This window comes from Parasteatoda tepidariorum, chromosome 5, assembly GCF_982258835.1.
Source record: "Parasteatoda tepidariorum strain Cologne lab strain chromosome 5, Ptep-v5.0, whole genome shotgun sequence".
Taxonomy (NCBI): domain Eukaryota; kingdom Metazoa; phylum Arthropoda; class Arachnida; order Araneae; family Theridiidae; genus Parasteatoda; species Parasteatoda tepidariorum.
Genome location: NC_141759.1, coordinates 59,384,186 through 59,402,539, shown reverse-complemented (window position 1 = coordinate 59,402,539; position 18,354 = coordinate 59,384,186). Strand labels below are relative to the sequence as shown.

At 28.5% G+C, this 18,354-nt stretch overlaps 1 protein-coding gene across 1 annotated transcript in view; it reads right to left on the bottom strand.

Annotated features, from left to right (window-relative positions):
• Myo10A (unconventional myosin 10A) overlaps positions 1 to 18,354 on the bottom strand; it is a 261,697-nt gene that overhangs the window by 172,808 nt on the left and 70,535 nt on the right. Inside the window, exons 3-6 of the mRNA XM_087164029.1 lie at positions 9,644 to 9,754; positions 7,577 to 7,665; positions 6,226 to 6,289; positions 3,128 to 3,237 (exon numbers count right to left, since the gene is read on the bottom strand). Of these exons, the coding sequence (XP_087020155.1) occupies positions 3,128 to 3,237; positions 6,226 to 6,289; positions 7,577 to 7,665; positions 9,644 to 9,754 (374 nt within the window). The remainder of the gene's footprint in view (positions 1 to 3,127; positions 3,238 to 6,225; positions 6,290 to 7,576; positions 7,666 to 9,643; positions 9,755 to 18,354) is intronic.

Sequence of the window (18,354 nt, the reverse complement as noted above, 5' to 3'; positions counted from 1 at the left end):
AGCTTTTGTAATCAGATATCATTTTTGACAAATTGCACTTTTCATATATTACTTCATACTGTAAATACTTTTGACAAAATATGCATTTCTGATATTACTTTCCTTAGGCATGAATTGTAACACATTGTACTTTTCTGCTATTTCCTTATTCAGGCATTAATTTTTAACAAATTATACTTTCCGGATATTACTTTGTTATTTCTTTTGACAAATTATACTTTTCAAGCATTGCATTTTATAATTATCTAACATCATTTTACTTTGTTTAATATGTAGTACTATGCAATTAACTTTTTTACAACCTAGATGTATAAACATTAATAAAACTAATTTATTTGAAATAAATATCAAAATAACAATTTCAAAACTTTTTGAAACATAAAATTTGAAAGAGAAATTGTTAAATTTTTTCTTTCATTATTTTTCAATTATTTAACCATAAAAAATGAATTTATTGCACATTTAATAATGTTGTATGATTTTTAGAAATAATGTAAATAAAATTTTAATTTGTAATAAATTGCTTAACAAAAATTTTATAGAATTTCCCGAAATTTACAATGAGAAAAAGAGTCAATATTTCATTTGTAATTCATGTGGTTAATATTTAATTTCATTAGAATATGGTAGAACACAAGATAAGTCGGTCATTAATCCAAATATTTGTTTAAAAAATATATTATTTTGTTTGTTTTCACATTTGATATTTAAAAAATCCTATTTAGAAGGAAAATTCAACTATAGACAATCAAAATTCAATTATTATATTTTATTATTTAAAAATTCAATTATTATATTCAACTATTTAAAAATTCAATTATTATATTCAATTATTTAAAAATTCAATTATTATATTCAATTATTTAAAAATTCACTTATTATATTCAATTATTTAAATATTCAATTGTTAGATAAATCAACAGTTGTCCACAACGCCATTTTAAAATTAAAGGAATGCAAGAAATGTTTAACAAAAATCACTCACAAATGTTTGAATTTGATATAATTCAACATTTAAATTTCAATAATTTATTAACATTATCAAGTCTCATTTTTATTAAATATATATCATTGAATTACTTTGGTTACACTAGTATTGAAATTGTGAGAATTAAAAACGCATGGAGACGCATATGATTAGATTTGTCACCTTATGGCTGTTATCTTTAAAGTTATTAACCTAGATAACAATAATCAAATTTTTATTATTCCATCTTATTAAATATAAGTATATCATGGAATTAATTTTCTTATATTAGTATTGAAATTACAAGAGTTGGAAACTTATAAAGCCGCATATGATTAGACTAGTTACCCTAAAGTTACCTAGATAACAACCTAGATAGCATTTTATTTGTAATTTATGAATAAAATATGCGATCAAGGTTGTATATTAAAGGAAATAACTTACATATTCATCTCAATAACTTACATATTCACCTCAAGTTACAAATATGTTAATTTTCAAGAGTTTGATACACTTATTACAAAGTAAAGAAAATCAACTGAACATTTTTTGGAGGATGTCATCTATTAAGGATATGGGGAAAATATGCATTCGTTTCTTCTGTGAGAAATTTGCTCACATACCCAGTAAAAATGTACAAAATATTACTGTAAAATGATGCTACCCGAAAAGATTCTTTATGTAATTCAAATTATATTTTATTATAAATTATAGTATGTTTTATTAAAAAAAAAACATTCTAAGATTCTTCATTTAAATGTGGAAAAACCCATCATTTGAGAAAATGATTCGATCTATATAAGAATTTTAAAAATGTTATGCGAAAAATTCAGAAAAACAAACTCAATTACTTGAGAAAGAAATTCTATAAATGCTGGACAGTTTTTACTATAAAATTATACTTTGAAATTTTTAAAAGAACGCAATAATTTTTGAACTGAAAAAGCGATTCAATAAAATTATCGTTTTCATTAAAATAATTGTACTTAAAATTTTTTAAAAGAATGCAATCGTTTGAGCAAACGATTCTATAACTGTGAAATCTCTTATCTGTTTATGCACATTTCAATTTCAAATTTAGTTCTGCTGTAGAATATAATACATATCATAACAATCTGCAAACAAATCAATAAAGATACCGTTGGATTTTTTTCATTTTAAATTTATTTATTCGATGCCAAATTTAGAATATTTCTTTGAAGGAAAATGTTAATAAACAGTTTTTCATTTCTTTAACAAATTATAACTGCTTCAGAAGATACTAAAGTTTACTTGAGGAAGTTGGATAAATTTATTTAATGCATTCTGGTAAAAAACTTCAAAAACGTTTTTAAGTTCATTTTTTTAACCTTGACATTGAGACATTTTCCTTATTTAAATATTTATGATTTTACTCCAATGGCCAAACTATATTGCACTTAATCATAGTTTGATTATACTTTTCAGCATTTTAAAACATCATTAAGTTTTTTATGATTGTTAAGATTAGAATCTGAAAGAATTAATAAATCGTGATGACCAATATTTAATTTAATTAAATTTGATTAAATTTGATTTAAAATAATCATGGTATGAATCCTCTGCCTAAAATCCTACGCTTGATAAAAATCCATAGAATTTGATACATTTTTAAACATTTATTATTTGCAATTAGTTAATAAAAAACACAAATACATTTTAATAACAAAAATAGTTAAGACGAGCTACATTGAAAAGTCTTTTCGCATTTTTCTCACTTAACATCACTAAACGAAATATTGACTAAACATCAGTAGAACATATATACACTCTACGTCTACTGAACTAACTTTGATATTGTTTAAAGACTCAAAAATACGTCTAAAATTTAAACGTTACTAATAAAATACTAAGTTCAAATATAGAGATTAGAAGGAAGTTAATAAATTTTTCATTGAATTAAAGAGAGAATTTTTGTTGGCAGAAAATAAAAAAATGACAATTTCCAAATTCCTATTTTGTTTAATTTTTCATGTTTTTCAGTTATGAGACATCTGTGGTAATGGTAATGGAATAAAAATTATTTAAACAGCATTAATGACGTTACTTAAATTCATGCACATAAGTTATTTAAATCAAAAACAACTAAACATTTCAATGCTTAAAAACAAAAACAAATAGCATAAAAGTACTAAAACTTACGGAGGTAGGGTGCCCAAAATTTGTCCTTCATATTTTTTCACCATTTCTAATCCATAAATATCGAACATCTTGTAGGGATTGACTGCAACTAGAATACTACCCGTATATGTCTGGAAAAAAAATTTAAATATAAATCAAATATATCAAGAATGGTCTTTTATAAAAATTTACGCGACATGCAAAAGTCTCCGCCCAGTGTATTTTGCCTCATTTTTTCCGGCTTTTAACTGTATAGGTGCATGAAAAATAAATAATTTTAATTTGCTTTATTATTATTATAACAAAATTAAAATAATATCACCCTATTTATTATAATATTACCAGTAAAAAGATTTGTAGACATAAAAACTAAAATAAATTACAATATTTTTGTGTTAAAAAGACCCAGGCAGGATTACGATTTCAGATAATTAAAATAGTTTTTAATAAAAAAAATTGAAAAAAAATAATAATTCCGTAATAAAAATTTAGTTTGCATGAACAAAAATTTCATTATGGGTAGATATAGGTATCTAAAAAAATTAATAAAATTTTTGTGAAAAGGCTGATTCTCTAATGAAATTCGCGTCTTTATTATCGTTTGAAAAATCAACTGTAACTAACAATAGAAATTAATTTGGTACAAAATGTATGTCTAAAATGTTAGAACAAGGAAAATAACGGAAAAAGTAAGCAGTATAATAAAAAGCAAATTAACGCTGTACATCACAGAAACTGCATCTCATATTGCTCTGGAATTGTGCGAAGAAAGTATTGTAAATATTAGTCGCTGTATTGTTTGTTACAAGACTGTTATAGAATGTTGAATTGCATGGGCGAATATCCATAACAAATCCATTAGTTAGGGGGGGAAATTTGATGGATAGATTAAAATTTACCTTAGACCAGTGCTCCTCAACCTTTTTATCGCCGAAGAGCTGACAACGTTTGATAATTTTACTAAGGCTAGATGAAAGGGAGGGACGTTTAGATTGTTTTGATTTAAATAAATTTAATTTAATTGTATTTAAACATGCCTTCATAATTAAATACAATTTCATGCGCGGTATTGGGGCAACTTTAGGTGACGTCTCTCAGATCCAGGTCAATTTCTCGTCTATAGAAGTCTTATAAGCCCGAGAGAAATATATCACAGTAAATAAAATGAAAATAATTTTATGTTCCCCTATCCGGTACCGTGTGTTCTACGGACAGGTACCGGTGCAGCGAAGCAGGGGGTGAAAAAAGGTTGCCTTCGACCACTTGAAGTAGATCTTCGAGAATTGTTAAAAAGTACGTTTTTCTGCTGAAAACAAACTCAATTTACTCGATAGTGATTAATGATACGCGAAAAGTACTTTCGATGACAATCAAAAAAAAAATTCGTAGTTCAGTAGTTAAAAAATTAAAACACCAGTATTTAATGAAAAATTGTTACTGAAGAACATGGTAAAGACAATATAATGCTCTACACAATCTTAAATTTACTGAAAAATCTGTCAGATGGAAAAGTATTTCAATAATTTCTCCATTACAACTCTTTTCAATAAAATGTTTTTTTAATACCGTAAATAAAGTATTCAATTATAGTATTACTTTTAAAGCAGAGATTATTAAATCAAGGTAACAAAATAAAGTACATATAAATTTTAAAGAAATTAGTATGGGATATAGAGAAAAAGTACATATAGGGCTGTTTAAGTATTACGTAAGTACTTAATGAGAGGATTGGGTTTGTGATTTGCTTGTATTTCCTGACAAGGGGGAAGGGGTATGAGAAATATGTTACATGGGACATTAAAATCCCCATATTTTTTTTATTAATTTTTTTTTTAAATTTATATAAAAAAATAAAAAATTTGAAAAAAATTTAAGAGGAAAAATTTCAAATTTTGAATGAAAAAGAAAGTTGAAAGTTAATTTCTTCAAAGAGATTTAGAAGTCAATAGTTTTGAACACAAAAAATTCCGGAAGAGAATTAGTCTAAAAAATTTTTAGAAATTTTTTTATTTGAATTTAAAATCTTTTAATTTGAATTTTATCCCAAAATTAAGATTATAGTTAAGGTTAAAGCAAAAATAAAGGGGGGAGTGTAAAAAGACATTTCTACGAATGTACAGGAAACGTTTGTAATTTGCTTATTTTTGCAGATAAAGGGAGAATCCATATTGGCCAAAAACTGCTTACGTAATAAGCAATATGCTTACATAATTACAAGCAAAAATTAGGGGCAGTTGTGTAAGCATTTTCGAGATTATGTAAGTCAAAAAAGCTTACATAATAAACAATATGCTTACATAATTACTAACAAAAATTAGGGACAGTTGTGTAAGCATTTTTGTGATTATGTAATCCAAAAATGCTTACATAATTACAAAAATGTTTACAAAATCGCCCCTAATTTTCTTTTATGTGTAAAATATGCTCATGCTTTTTAATTGTGGCTAGTTTTGATGTGTTAGACTTTTTGGTTCAGATGAAAAGAAATAAATTTAAAGAGAGAGAGAGACACAAATACATCAAGAACTCCAATGTCATTCAATGTAACGAAAAAAATCGATGACTCATAATGACAAACAAAATTAAACAGCCCTACAAAAAAATTAACAAAAATAAAGAATGACACTACTCGCCGTAGTACTCTGTTTCAATACTCATCAAAAGACAAAACGCGGATTTTTTAATTGGACAGACAAATGAGCTTGATGATGCCAATATCAAGCAACGAAACTTTTCCTTGTTCTCACATGCCACGCAACAAATAAAAAAAAGAACAAAGGTTAAGGTGTGGAAGAAAAACTAGATCCCAAAATTAAGTGGTCGTGATATCTTAGACACGCGAACCAAAATAATAATTGGACCGTTGATGACCAAGTGTTAAATCTAACACTCACTATTATCTTGTACTTCCGGATATTAAATTCGTCTGTTTCAGACGACGGAAACTGAATAACAATTGTGTTTGCTTTCATGACATTTTTGGGGAGTGAGTTGTGTATTTCTAGACAATTGGAAATGTCATAGCACAAACTTGGATGTAATTTGATAGGACAACAATGGCATTTATTAAAAAAAATGGAATTAATGTTACATTAAAAAAGCGCTTGGCAGATACTTACATATATCATTTCTTTGTCATAGCGAATTTTAAGATTCCATAGTAGAGATGCCTCGTTGAGGTCACTGAAAATGCATTAAAATAATTTAATTAGTGGCACGAATTAAAAACTAATACATAATTTGAACCAAAATAAACTTTTAAAAGGAAGTGTCATGGTTAAATTTTACGAAAACAAACTTCGTTTTCCCTCCCATTTTTATGTATCTTGCGTACTTGTAAGCCTTTTCTCAAAAACATAAATAAACAATAGAACATAGACGTATAATCACAGAAAAATCAGTTCCTTCCCTATCAGATCAAACCTTATCAAAAGCTTGAACCATGATACACTGCAAATTTGCTGTTACTTTAATAAGTTGTTAAACTGAACTGTGTTTTCGCTCAAATGGAACCATAATATCGTATAATCAAGCTTAACCCTTTCGTGCCTAACGGGACGCATACGTCCCAAGCAAATTTCAAAAAGATCTTTTGGGACAGAAACGTTTCTCTGTCTAATGGCAGACTTTCCCACCAGTCCTGCCAATATTTTTAAGGTACTTTCATACACAGAACATAGATGGCACTACTGTACATAATGCAATTTGTGCGTTTTTGAAGTGTTGTAGCAGCTCATTCCAAACTGTACGAACGTGAATTGTTTAGTTTTCTAAAATACTGCCTATTTTCGATTAAATTTTGATTGATCTATAAATCTAAGGTTAGAGAAGTTACTCACGAAACGGATTATCTCCAATAAACTGGTAAGTGGCAAAGTTTTTCTTCCGTTTTTACTATCGGGACTTCTCTCGTCTTGGATAGTGGGAGCACATTGTCCCAACAGTCCTGTGTGATCATTGGTTTTCTTTACAAAATTACTAACTAAAGACTACTAGGACTCATATGTCCCAGTTGTCAGGACTGATGGGACATATATGTCCCTGTCCTAAATCAGTGTTTAAAATTTTCCTGAAAATATAACATCTTAGTTTTAGCATTCTAGTGTGCCCTACTTATTGTTTATGCAACCAAAATTGTTCTGTTGTATAAAATAAAAAATTAAAAACACTCGTCGCGAAAGGGAATAAATAAGAAATACCACATTGTTAATACTTCCCAGATATGGCGCTTTGTGCAGTATTGTATTGACTAGTTTAGATATGATTCAGATGCTGTAACATTAACATTATTTCTCCTTATTGTTAAATATTTTCTGTTATAGAGCATGCTTGTAATAATTTGACCTATGCATCTCATAAAGAATAAGTATTTACTAATTTAACATGAAGTAAAGGAATGCTATTTCACAAATAAGTAATTCACATTTCCCAATCTAAAAAATTTAAAGAAAGTTTAAAAAATGTTCTTACATAAGCTCGATCATGTCTTCGAATCCATTTGCACCTAAATCTTGTCGCTTTCGCACACTTTCTAGATTGTGAAGAGTGAAATTTTGTGGCTGGAAAATAAATTGCATGTACATTTAAAAATTTTCTTCAGAAAGTCAAATGTGCAAAAAATAAACAGAACTTTTATTCATCGAATTTTCTGTGCTTAAATTATATAAAAATTCAATTAATTTAAATTATGAACACCTTTTTTCTTCATATGATTTTATAAATAATTTAAAATTATGAAAAACATCAAATTTGCATAAAATCAAACTTGAATCTTTGCATTATTACCTTCGTATATTTATCTCTAGATTTAAAAATTTATCATAAAATAATTCTATAAATAAATATCTTTTTTTTTCATACTAATTTTCTATATTTAAAAATTTCATAAAAAAACAAACAAATTAACGTTAAAATAATTTTGTATAATTGCTTATTTTTCAAGAACATAACTTTCTGTTTATTTAAAAAATATATCAAAAAATTTGATTTCCAAGAAATCAACATCGTTTTCATTTGTATAATTTTTAGATTTAAAAACATGTCAAATAATCTAATTACCAGGAACATCTATTTTAAGTTTCTTTTTAAAATTCTTTCAGACATTTAAATTTGCAAGGAATCAACAATACTTTCGTTCGTATTAATGTAAATGTAAAAATTATCATTACGCCAAATATACTAAAGGCCGATATTTCACTTGCTCAAACCACTATATGAATATTTAAATCTAGCAATCAAATATATTATACTAAAGATTCAGAAATTTAAACATAAAAAGCATTGTAACAAAAAAAAAAATTAAAAAAGTTTAAATTCACCTTGTTAATTAGCGCTCGCATATGATAAAATTAAATACAATCGATGCAACAACATTTTTAATAGCACTGAAAATGATGAAATCAAATTAAAAAGCGTGTTTTTTAATTAGCCTAACGCATAATTTCTTTAAAATTTTTAAAAATCAAGTACAAGAAATTTAAGAATTATTCGTTGCAACAAATTATTAACCAAATAGCAAATAAAAAATTACAAGTTAGCGTTATTTATAATATGTTTTTAAAGTTCGAATTAATTATTTTTTTAAAAAACCAATCGTATCAAAAAATACAAATTCTTCTGTTAACACGTTGAATGCCACGCTAATTTCACATGGCTTGCCCGTATGGCCAAACGGTAAATAACTACCAACTAAATTTGCAAATATTAGACAGATTTTGCTAGTTTTTTAAAAGGCTTAGCATGACACTTCTAATAAAAGTGGTGAATTATATAAGCCTACGAATTGTTTAGAAATAGTGGTGGATAAAATTCTATTAAATTTAATTTATTGAACCAAGAATCACAATTAATAAACTACCACTTGAAAATGATTATTCGCTGTCCGGAGCAAGTTTGTATCTCTGTGTATATAAATAAAACTATTTTTTTGTGTTCTAAATTGCATTTATTTCTTTAAACCATTTTAGTAACGATAATAAGATTTAAAAAAATTAAAATTTACTCGAATTATGTGTTTTTAATAATCTTGGCTTTGCCGGTCACCGGTGATTCCCCGTGTCATTGCAAACTAACTCAGTGTCGTTCATCGGTGACCCCCATGGCATTCAACGTGTTAACTACAAAACATTCAAAATTTACAGTTAAAAAATAAATTTAATTTTATATTTTGGTCAAAATGTAAATCTTTTGATTCAAAGGGTACAGTGTTTCTTTTATATAAATTTTTTTCTGACGCTCTAATTACAAGCAAAAATATTCTTAGATATTTTCGAATACTAAAAACAATCTAATTCACTAATTTTGACCTAAAGTAATACAAAATTAAGAAAAAAAAGTATGAAAAATACGTTTAATCAAAATTCTGCGTCAATCAATCAAAACTTACTGATGATAAAAAAATTTAATTTTATCTTTTTGGAATAAAAATGTTAAAGCTTTTAATACTTTTGCGGCATACAATACTATTAGTGACAGTTATTTACATTACGAACTTAAATTATAATTAAATTAATTAATTGGAATCATAAAAATTCTCACTTTTCCACTGATGAGGGCTTGTACAGTGATGACTTGAGCAGGTTTGGAGAAATCCGCCACTTCTCCGGGCAAAAGGTACCCTATGCCAGGATCGAACCATACCAAATCTCCCTAATAAAAGATAAAAAATATTTAAGTTAGATTGGGTTAGACTGAATAAAAAATTAAATCAGTAGAGTGTAAAATGGTATAGTTTGTCTATAGAAAGAACTCCCCTCGACGCAAAGTATGGAAACAAGAAGTAGCGCTAGTTAGATTGGGTTAGTTAACCCCTTCCTTCTCGCTCCCTTGAAAATGACGGGGCGAGGTTTCGCCCTCTATTTCTCGCTCCCGTGATATTGACGGGCTGGAGTATTCAGTTGTAACGCGCCAATAAGAATAAAACTAATTCATTTCTTTTGCCTAGAAAACATTTTATTTCTAATTTTGCACACTAGATGGCAGTACCAGGATATTTTTAAGTTAATTGTAGATAGTTAGTTTATTTTGAACTAGATGTCAGCACTAACCAAATACGTGTAGTCGGCAAAACAGGCACTTTTATGACAGTTTTCTTGAAAATTAACTGATTGTTAAGGAATTAAGTTTGATTGAGTTAGACTGAATAAAAATTAAATCAGTAGCTTGTAAAATGGTATAGTTTGTCTATAGAAAGAACTCCCCTCGCCACAAAGTATACGGCCACCTGCTACTATGGAAACAAGAAGTAGCGCATCTCAAAGAGGGGAGCTTCTCTCTCCTCCGATTTCTTCTCTGACCAAAATTTGTCCTACATATTGACCCAACACCCCTATTTAAAAGTTAAAACTATCATAGTCCCCACCACCGCTTTAAATGAATGGCAAAAGGAGTCCTTGCCATAGGCTATATCTAATTGCCCGGGGTAAACTCGATTGAATACCCCTGAAAAGGGGGGGGGGGGTATCTATTTATATGTCTTTTAAAAGTAAAGGTTCATTTAAAGTAAAGTAAGTAAAGTAAAAGTAAAGTAAGTAAAGTTTCAAAGTAAAGTAAAAGTTCATTTTTATGTGAATGTGACTGGAAATTATCCCATAATAAATTTTTTATTTTTAACCCCGAAATATTCTTAAATATTTCTTAAATGTAAATAATATTTGTAATTAAATCTTATAAAAAAATTAATCATTATTTCTTTTTTTAAATTCATTTCTTAATTGCATAAAATATTTTGCTAGAGCCAAATGCTCATCTGCTAAATTTAGTTTTGTAGTAAAAATACTAGTAATAGATTTAAAGGTTTAGTGGAATAGATTTTCTCTTTAGTTATATTGGATGCCTGTTGTAGTTGCATCCACGCCACCACGTCGCTGCACGCCACGAAGTTAAAGATCATCTTAAATTAGGTACAGAGAATGCATGATACTAAAATGAGCTGAGTTCGTGAGAGTTTACTTTACCAAACAATAATAATTATAGTCTATCAATAATCAAAATAGTGAAATACAAAACGAATTGGTAAAAAATATATTGTCATTAAAAAAATTTAAAACTAAAAGGTTTATTTTCTTCCATTATGCTAGCTAAGTGGATAAATTTAAATAAAAGTTAAGAAAAAATTGAAGGCAATAAGTTCAGAAATAATAAAGATAAAATATAGATAGTATTATGACAAAAAGTACTTAAATAAGAAAGTAAACTGTTTGAAAAACTGATGTTTGGTTGCTCTATGATATAATTTCACAATTTTGCTTATATCATATTTTCCACGATGAAATTGTGAAAATTAGATAGTGACAGTCACAGTTTGAGTAATATTATTCAAAACAACTGTGCCACAAAATTGAGCTATGTTACACTCATATCTATGTAGTATCTTATTTATATAATTATTTTTACTAAATGTTTGACCACTGCCCCAAATACATATTCAACCTAAATTTTTAAACAAATTGTTTGCTAGCTATATACAGAAAGTATTCGTCTGTATTCTTTTTATTAAAAACATCATTTCCTTGAGTAAAACATGCATCAAGGTCGCCACATTCCAATCAAAATAAAGACAAAGAACTTTAAAGGATAATATCGAAACTATTCGCACGATTTCGTGAACTAGATGGAGTGGAAATTAAAGAGGTGTGCGAATTAACCTCCAACAGGAAGTTTTGATTTATTAGTAATCCGAAAACGATTCCACGAAGATTTCCAACAGGGTTCGAGGATCTGACAACGTTCAACTGCGGTTTGGGGATTTCTTGAAGAAGAAATTTATACTAATCCAATAGAAAAGATTTTATTTAAAAATACGTGTAAAACTGCTTACAATAAAGTTAAACGCCTTTCCCGCAAAAGCCACTTTTAGAAGAAAAAATTTCTATACAACAGCAGATCTCTGGTATTTAACACGTTCACGCCGGGAAAAGTGAAAATATTGATACGGGAAAAGAGAAAATACTGGTAGAAGAATTATTTCAATATTAGATAATATTCGGGAAGAGTTAATCTATTCTCAACAATAACGATTCACTGTAAGGAAATTAATCATGGCGAAGAAGCAATTCAATATAAAAATTGCATCGGTTAAAAACAATTGGTAGTTATGGATTTTTATTATTCCCGGGAAAAAAACAAAAAATGAAATTTATTGTTACCAGTTTTCACTCCGGTGCGGTGTCAAGATGAGACAATCTAGCGTGACCCACCGGTGGGTCACCCCGGCGTGAACGTGTTAATCAATATTATAAAAGAAAACTTAAAGGTATGTACAGTTCCTAGTTAAATAATTAGACGCACTATAAGATTCTATGTAAAATCTTAATTATCAGGAATAATATACAGTTTTATTGTTTTTACGCAACTGAAACCGGTTTGCACTTGCTTATGTTCGTGTATCAATTTGTTAACATTGTATAATGCAATACGTTAAAAATAAATACAAATAGGAAGTACATAAAAAAAATCTTCAGAGCAAAAATCCAATGCATGTATGTTTAAATATAAAAGTACCCCAATATAATACGTGATATAATAAATATTCTATATTTATATAATATATTGTCTAATTAATCCAATCGTCGAATTTATATTATACATCGTCTAACTTAACCCATTGATACTCGAACGTAAGCAAGTGCAAACCGGTTTCGGTCGCGTAAATACAATGCTGCATAGTATCACCTGATAATTAAGATTTTTCATAGAATCTTACAGTGCGTCTCATAATTTGGCCAGGAACTGCATGTGACCACAAAATCTAAGTAATTTCTTTTCTCGCATTGGCAACAAAGATATAAAATCCACTGAGCTGAATAAGTTGGGCAGAAATAGGGAGTTAAAAGCATATAATTCGTGTAAACAAACTATGCTGGATTTTTTTATTAATATAATGCTTTATGGTGTAAAATAATTTAGAGCTTCAAGTTTAGTTTTAATGATGCTTTATAAACTACGCAAGAGAAAAGATGGGAAGGAGGTTAATGAAACCAAAAATTTGCTATTTTTCCTACAACCATAGAAAATTAATGTACTCAGATAATTATTTTATGTTTCTACACATTTTAAACCTATTTACTCAAATTGAGTAAAATAACATACAACATGTGCTTCGACTCTTTCTATTATGATCCAAAAGTTCACCTTTAAAATACCTTTTTGATCATTAAAATATTTCCCTAATTTCAAACTCTAAATTTTTTACTGGAAATAAACCTTATACGCATGTCGCGATAAAATTATTACCTCTCTATATTCAAAAATCGCAAGGCCGCCTACGTCATCACTGTTTTGGGTGTTCTACCCTAACGTTGCATTTCGTTTTACTGTGCAAAAACGAAGAGACTAAAAAACTTGAAATTATTAAGATGCATACAGGAATTAGACGAAATAAAAAAAATTAGCATTCGATAATTTTTTACAGAATTATTAACTATTAAACTTGTTGGAAAAATTACCACATGTGCAGCTCTTCAAGTCACAGGACAGAGTTGAAATTTGGCATGTTGAAAAGGCCATATTTATTTATAAACATAAGAGATTTTTTTCGAAATTCCAATTTATTCGAAGTTATTACAATTTTAAAATCTTTTCTTGCGACTTTTTTTAAAAATTGTTATTGCTTTATATTACCTTTTGCTTTGAAGCACAAAATCTATACGACTTAAAAATTTGAAATTACGAAGGGGATTAGAAAAAACGTACCTGAAGTTCAATGGAATAAAAAAAATAAGATTCGATTATAAATTCGAGGCTATTAACAGTTAAACTTAAGAGTAAAAATTACCGTATTGGACGATCTACTGTCCGCCGTCATGGAACTACAGAGTTGAAATTTGACATGCTCTTAAGGCCATTTTGTATTATAAATACCAGAGGTTTTTTTTTTCGCAATTCCTATTTGTTCTTAAATTATTGCAATTTATCTTTAAATAGTTATTTATCCAGTGTTAAAGAAAAATGTATCTTTCTCTCAATTCACATTTTATAAGCTCGTGCTTGACTTGATATCAAAAGTTACAACAAAAAAAATGAATCTACAAAAAAAAGAAAGAGATTAGTTGTTGCTAGGTGTAATTTTAACAAAAATATCGAAAATTTGAAACATATAAAGACGGATGAGAGGTAAAAGCAGCTTCCCATGTGAACTGACATATAAGGTTATCGTTATTTATTGTTAACATATAAAATTAGTTCGAATTTATTACTGTTTATTGCGTCGCATATTCTATGTTCCTAAGTTTAATGTGTTTTTTTTCAAACACATTTGATTATTTCATTAAAACTTTAGATTGAGTAAAAGAATAGTTATTTGAGCTTTAGATTGAGTAAAAGAATAATTATTTGATATCATTTAAAACGTTAGATTGAGTAAAAGAATAATTATTTGATATCATTTAAAACGTTAGATTGAGTAAAAGAATAATTATTTGAGCTTTAGATTGAGTAAAAGAATAATTATTTGATATCATTTAAAACTTTAGATTGAGTAAAAGAATAATTATTTGATATCATTTAAAATTTTAGATTGAGTAAAAGAATAATTATTTGAACAAACGATTTTAAGCTACAACTATTTTTTTTAAATAACCGTTTGCTTTTTTTTTTTAATTTTAGGCTTTTTATTATTGATTAAAATGGGCAAAAATAAAGAAATGTTTTATTTAACAAATTATTCTATGGAAATAACTATTGCATTGGGTATTATATTTTTCAGATCCAGCTATCTTTTCATATTGTTAAGATCAACATATTAATATATAAAATGTGCTGACATAAAATTATTATAATATATTTTCTAAACAAAATGATTTTTTTATCGACGCTTAAGAAAAAAACTTAACCTCTTCGAGACGGGCGAGTTATATATGCATTCTCGGGGTGGCTACAATCACGGTAAAAAGGATAAAATTGGTTGCCACACTATTTTTATAGCAGTTTATTTGTGGGCGGGGTAGTAATTGTTTTCTTTCTTTATATCACCAAGATTTAGTTCAAATTGAAAATTATACAGTTACACTTTTAACAGACGTGGATTGGGTGTATTAGATTTAAAATGAAAGCAAAAATAAGGTTGTCAAATTAGCCATGCCCAAACTTAAGCTACCGATTTTTTTATTTTCTATCCTGTTTTATTCCATGCGAATATATTTATGACTTGCCCGTCCCGAAAATGTTAACGAAGAACAAATAAGAGAAACGATTTATGTCGCCCGGATAGCCTGGTCGGTAGGGCGCTTGGCCCATGTCCGAGAGTTCGTGGGTTCGAACCCCGCCGGCCGAAGACTCCCCGCGTAGTAAAGTGACTGATGCACGTTAAATCTGTCGAGTGGCAAAAGTCCTCCGTGTTCCCATAACAAATCAAAACCTCTGGGGGTACTGGATTGGAGATCGATCGTTCTCTGATTCAGGTCAAAATTACGATCTGTGGATGAATGAATGGGCCCGCCCTATAAACGGGTGCGACGTATGGTGTGGCAGAAGTCGAATCCTTGGCCATAGATGGCGCCACTGAAAAACAAGAAACCCACACTCTGCCTTAAATTTGCTCGGTTTCACCAAGCAGGCTTGACCGCGTGGCAAGTGGCATTAGAAACAACAACACGATTTATGTCCATTAAAGCTGATCCTGAGAAAAAGCGAATTTGCGCACGGATAGGAACTGTTTTTCCATAGCACGGCCCATCTTCTCTGAGTAATAACTTTCGGAGAGGGTGCCGATTTTCTGTGTTATTGATTTGCAAAAATTTAGTCATTCTCCAAATAATGGCACTCCAATCGTAATTTTTGTATAAAAAAAATGAACATAAACCATTCTTCCCTCTTGATCTTTAATGATGAATGAAAAAACAACCACAGGGGTTGGTGATCCAAGCGAACAAGGGGGTGGGCATCTTGGCAACACAGTTTGAACAAGCTTGTCATAAACCGAAAACTTATCTATTTAACCAAACTTTCTAGAAATGAAAACCTCTAGACCTCATGATGGAAACAAAACAAAATTATTAGCAAATAAACATCTTAAAATTTATCAAAATTGTTTTGTTTTTTTTACTTCCTTGTCAATTAGTAGATCTTAATTATATATAATAAATAAATGTGTTGATTTAGCACGCATCTCTATTCACTGTTGAATGAGTTTAGCAAATAAGGATTTAATGGCCCATTTTTTTTTCCATTTCATACTATTGTTATACTTAAACTTTACTTTAAATTCAAACGCTAAAACAGTTAACTCATAATTAAAAAAAATTATTCTCGAAGTTTATAAGAACTGCGTATAAATCAGTTTTCATAAGTAATACAACTTCTTTCTAATGTTCCAGAATAATTTGTGATCCAAAAAGTATTTCGACTTGCCTTATATATTGATGCGAATGAGACTTCGGCAAATATTGTGAGGAGAAATACTGCATTTTAAAATAGCCATGTTTTAATACAACATTTCTTTCAAAATATTATTTCATTCAAATGTATCCCTTATTTCATTCAAAAAAAAATTTCATTCACAGATAAGAGTTTGTAATTCTCAACAGTAATTTAAAAGTGAAAAAAAAGTACTTCTTGAAAAAACGATATTATAAAGAACAACTTTCAGTACCCCTAAGAGTGCCTGGATGTATGCGTTATTTAACATCTATATATATATTTCTCTAACACGGCGACAAAAAAAGTCTCATTACAACTCCCCAAATGGCAACGCTAGAAAATCGACCAATGATTGCGGCTAAAAATGCCACATGCCAAATCTGGTTGAGGTGGCTCAACATATAGCGCTTTTAAAAACTGAAACTGAAATAACCAGAGAGAGCATAAGCTAGGCAGAAATGAGTAGTCTTTGTCGTTAGATCTTTATTTTACTATTTTGTCGAAAGCGCTTTTTTTCACGAATTTATATATTATGAATTTATTTGACGATTTTTGATTTATATCACGAATTTATTTGTTTTACTGGAATTTATTTGTTTATGCAGGTTTTTCCATTGCAATTCACTTATTTAAATTTTTAATAGACTTAATTATAGCCAAAATTTTAACCTTTTTTAAGAGATATCAGTTTTAGAAATTTTATCTTAAGATTATATACTATAGCACATTTCTAATAGGTTTAACGAATTACATGTCATTTACTTGAATTCAAATTTATTTTAATGACTTAGTATTTACTAAAAAGTTGTAATTTTTTTTTTTTTTAAAGTTGTTATATGGATTTGAATGATTGTTTTGAATTCTTAGAATTTTGCGCATTTGCAATGTACCTAAGTTAGTAGCGAGCGAAGCAAACCGTATAAGATTGCGTAGCAATTTTCGGGGGTTGGCGAGCGTTAGCGAGCAGGGGGCGCAGCCCACTAGTTATATATATTGAACAAATTTATTCCACTGCAATAGGTTATAGGATGTACCGAAAGCAACAATTTATTCCTCAACAATAGACAAGATGTTCCAAATGTAGCAATTTATTCTACAGCAACAAAAAGAAATTATAAATGTAATAATTTATTCTACAGTGATAGATGAAACGTTATGAATTTTGAAGAAATAGAATGTAAGATATTCTAAATGTAACATTTTATACTTGAGAAACAGATAAGATGCTGTAAATTTGAAAGCCTTCATTAACATGCTTTTTGTGAGGAAAAAAATGAGTTCAGTCTTAAAATACTTTAAAATTAAGTGACAACAGTCTTAACGTGTTATTTTACTCAGCCTTTCAATTGTTTGCTTATCATTACATAAAAGATTTACTTCAGAATAAATATAGCGTTATTGGGTTAAGTAGCGAATGGAAGAAAAAAAACATTGTGACTTTTACAAAGAAAAACCTTTTTATTCAGAATATAAAAGATTCCAGCAACGTTCAGTCAAATGAATAGAACTGTAAAAGGGAAATATTAGCGATGTTTTTTTACTCAACCAGGCCTATCCAATAGAGAAGGCATATCCGGCTTAAACGAAAATTGTATCACTCAACTATGCTTAAACGATTATATACATCATTCACCAATCGGTTAATGCGAACGATAATCAAGCAAGATAAAAAAAGGAAACTTCTAGATTATCAGACTATAAAAAAAAAATGTGAAAATAATTGAACACAAAACATTAATCTTTAGAGTCAATAGAATTTTCCGTAATTAGTTAAATATTACAATAATAAATAAATCTATGCCAGTATTAAATAAAAATTTGGAATGTTTTCCCATCTCACAGTGTTAAACAATATATCTCTTGTTTTACATTTTCTGTAAAGAATATAATTA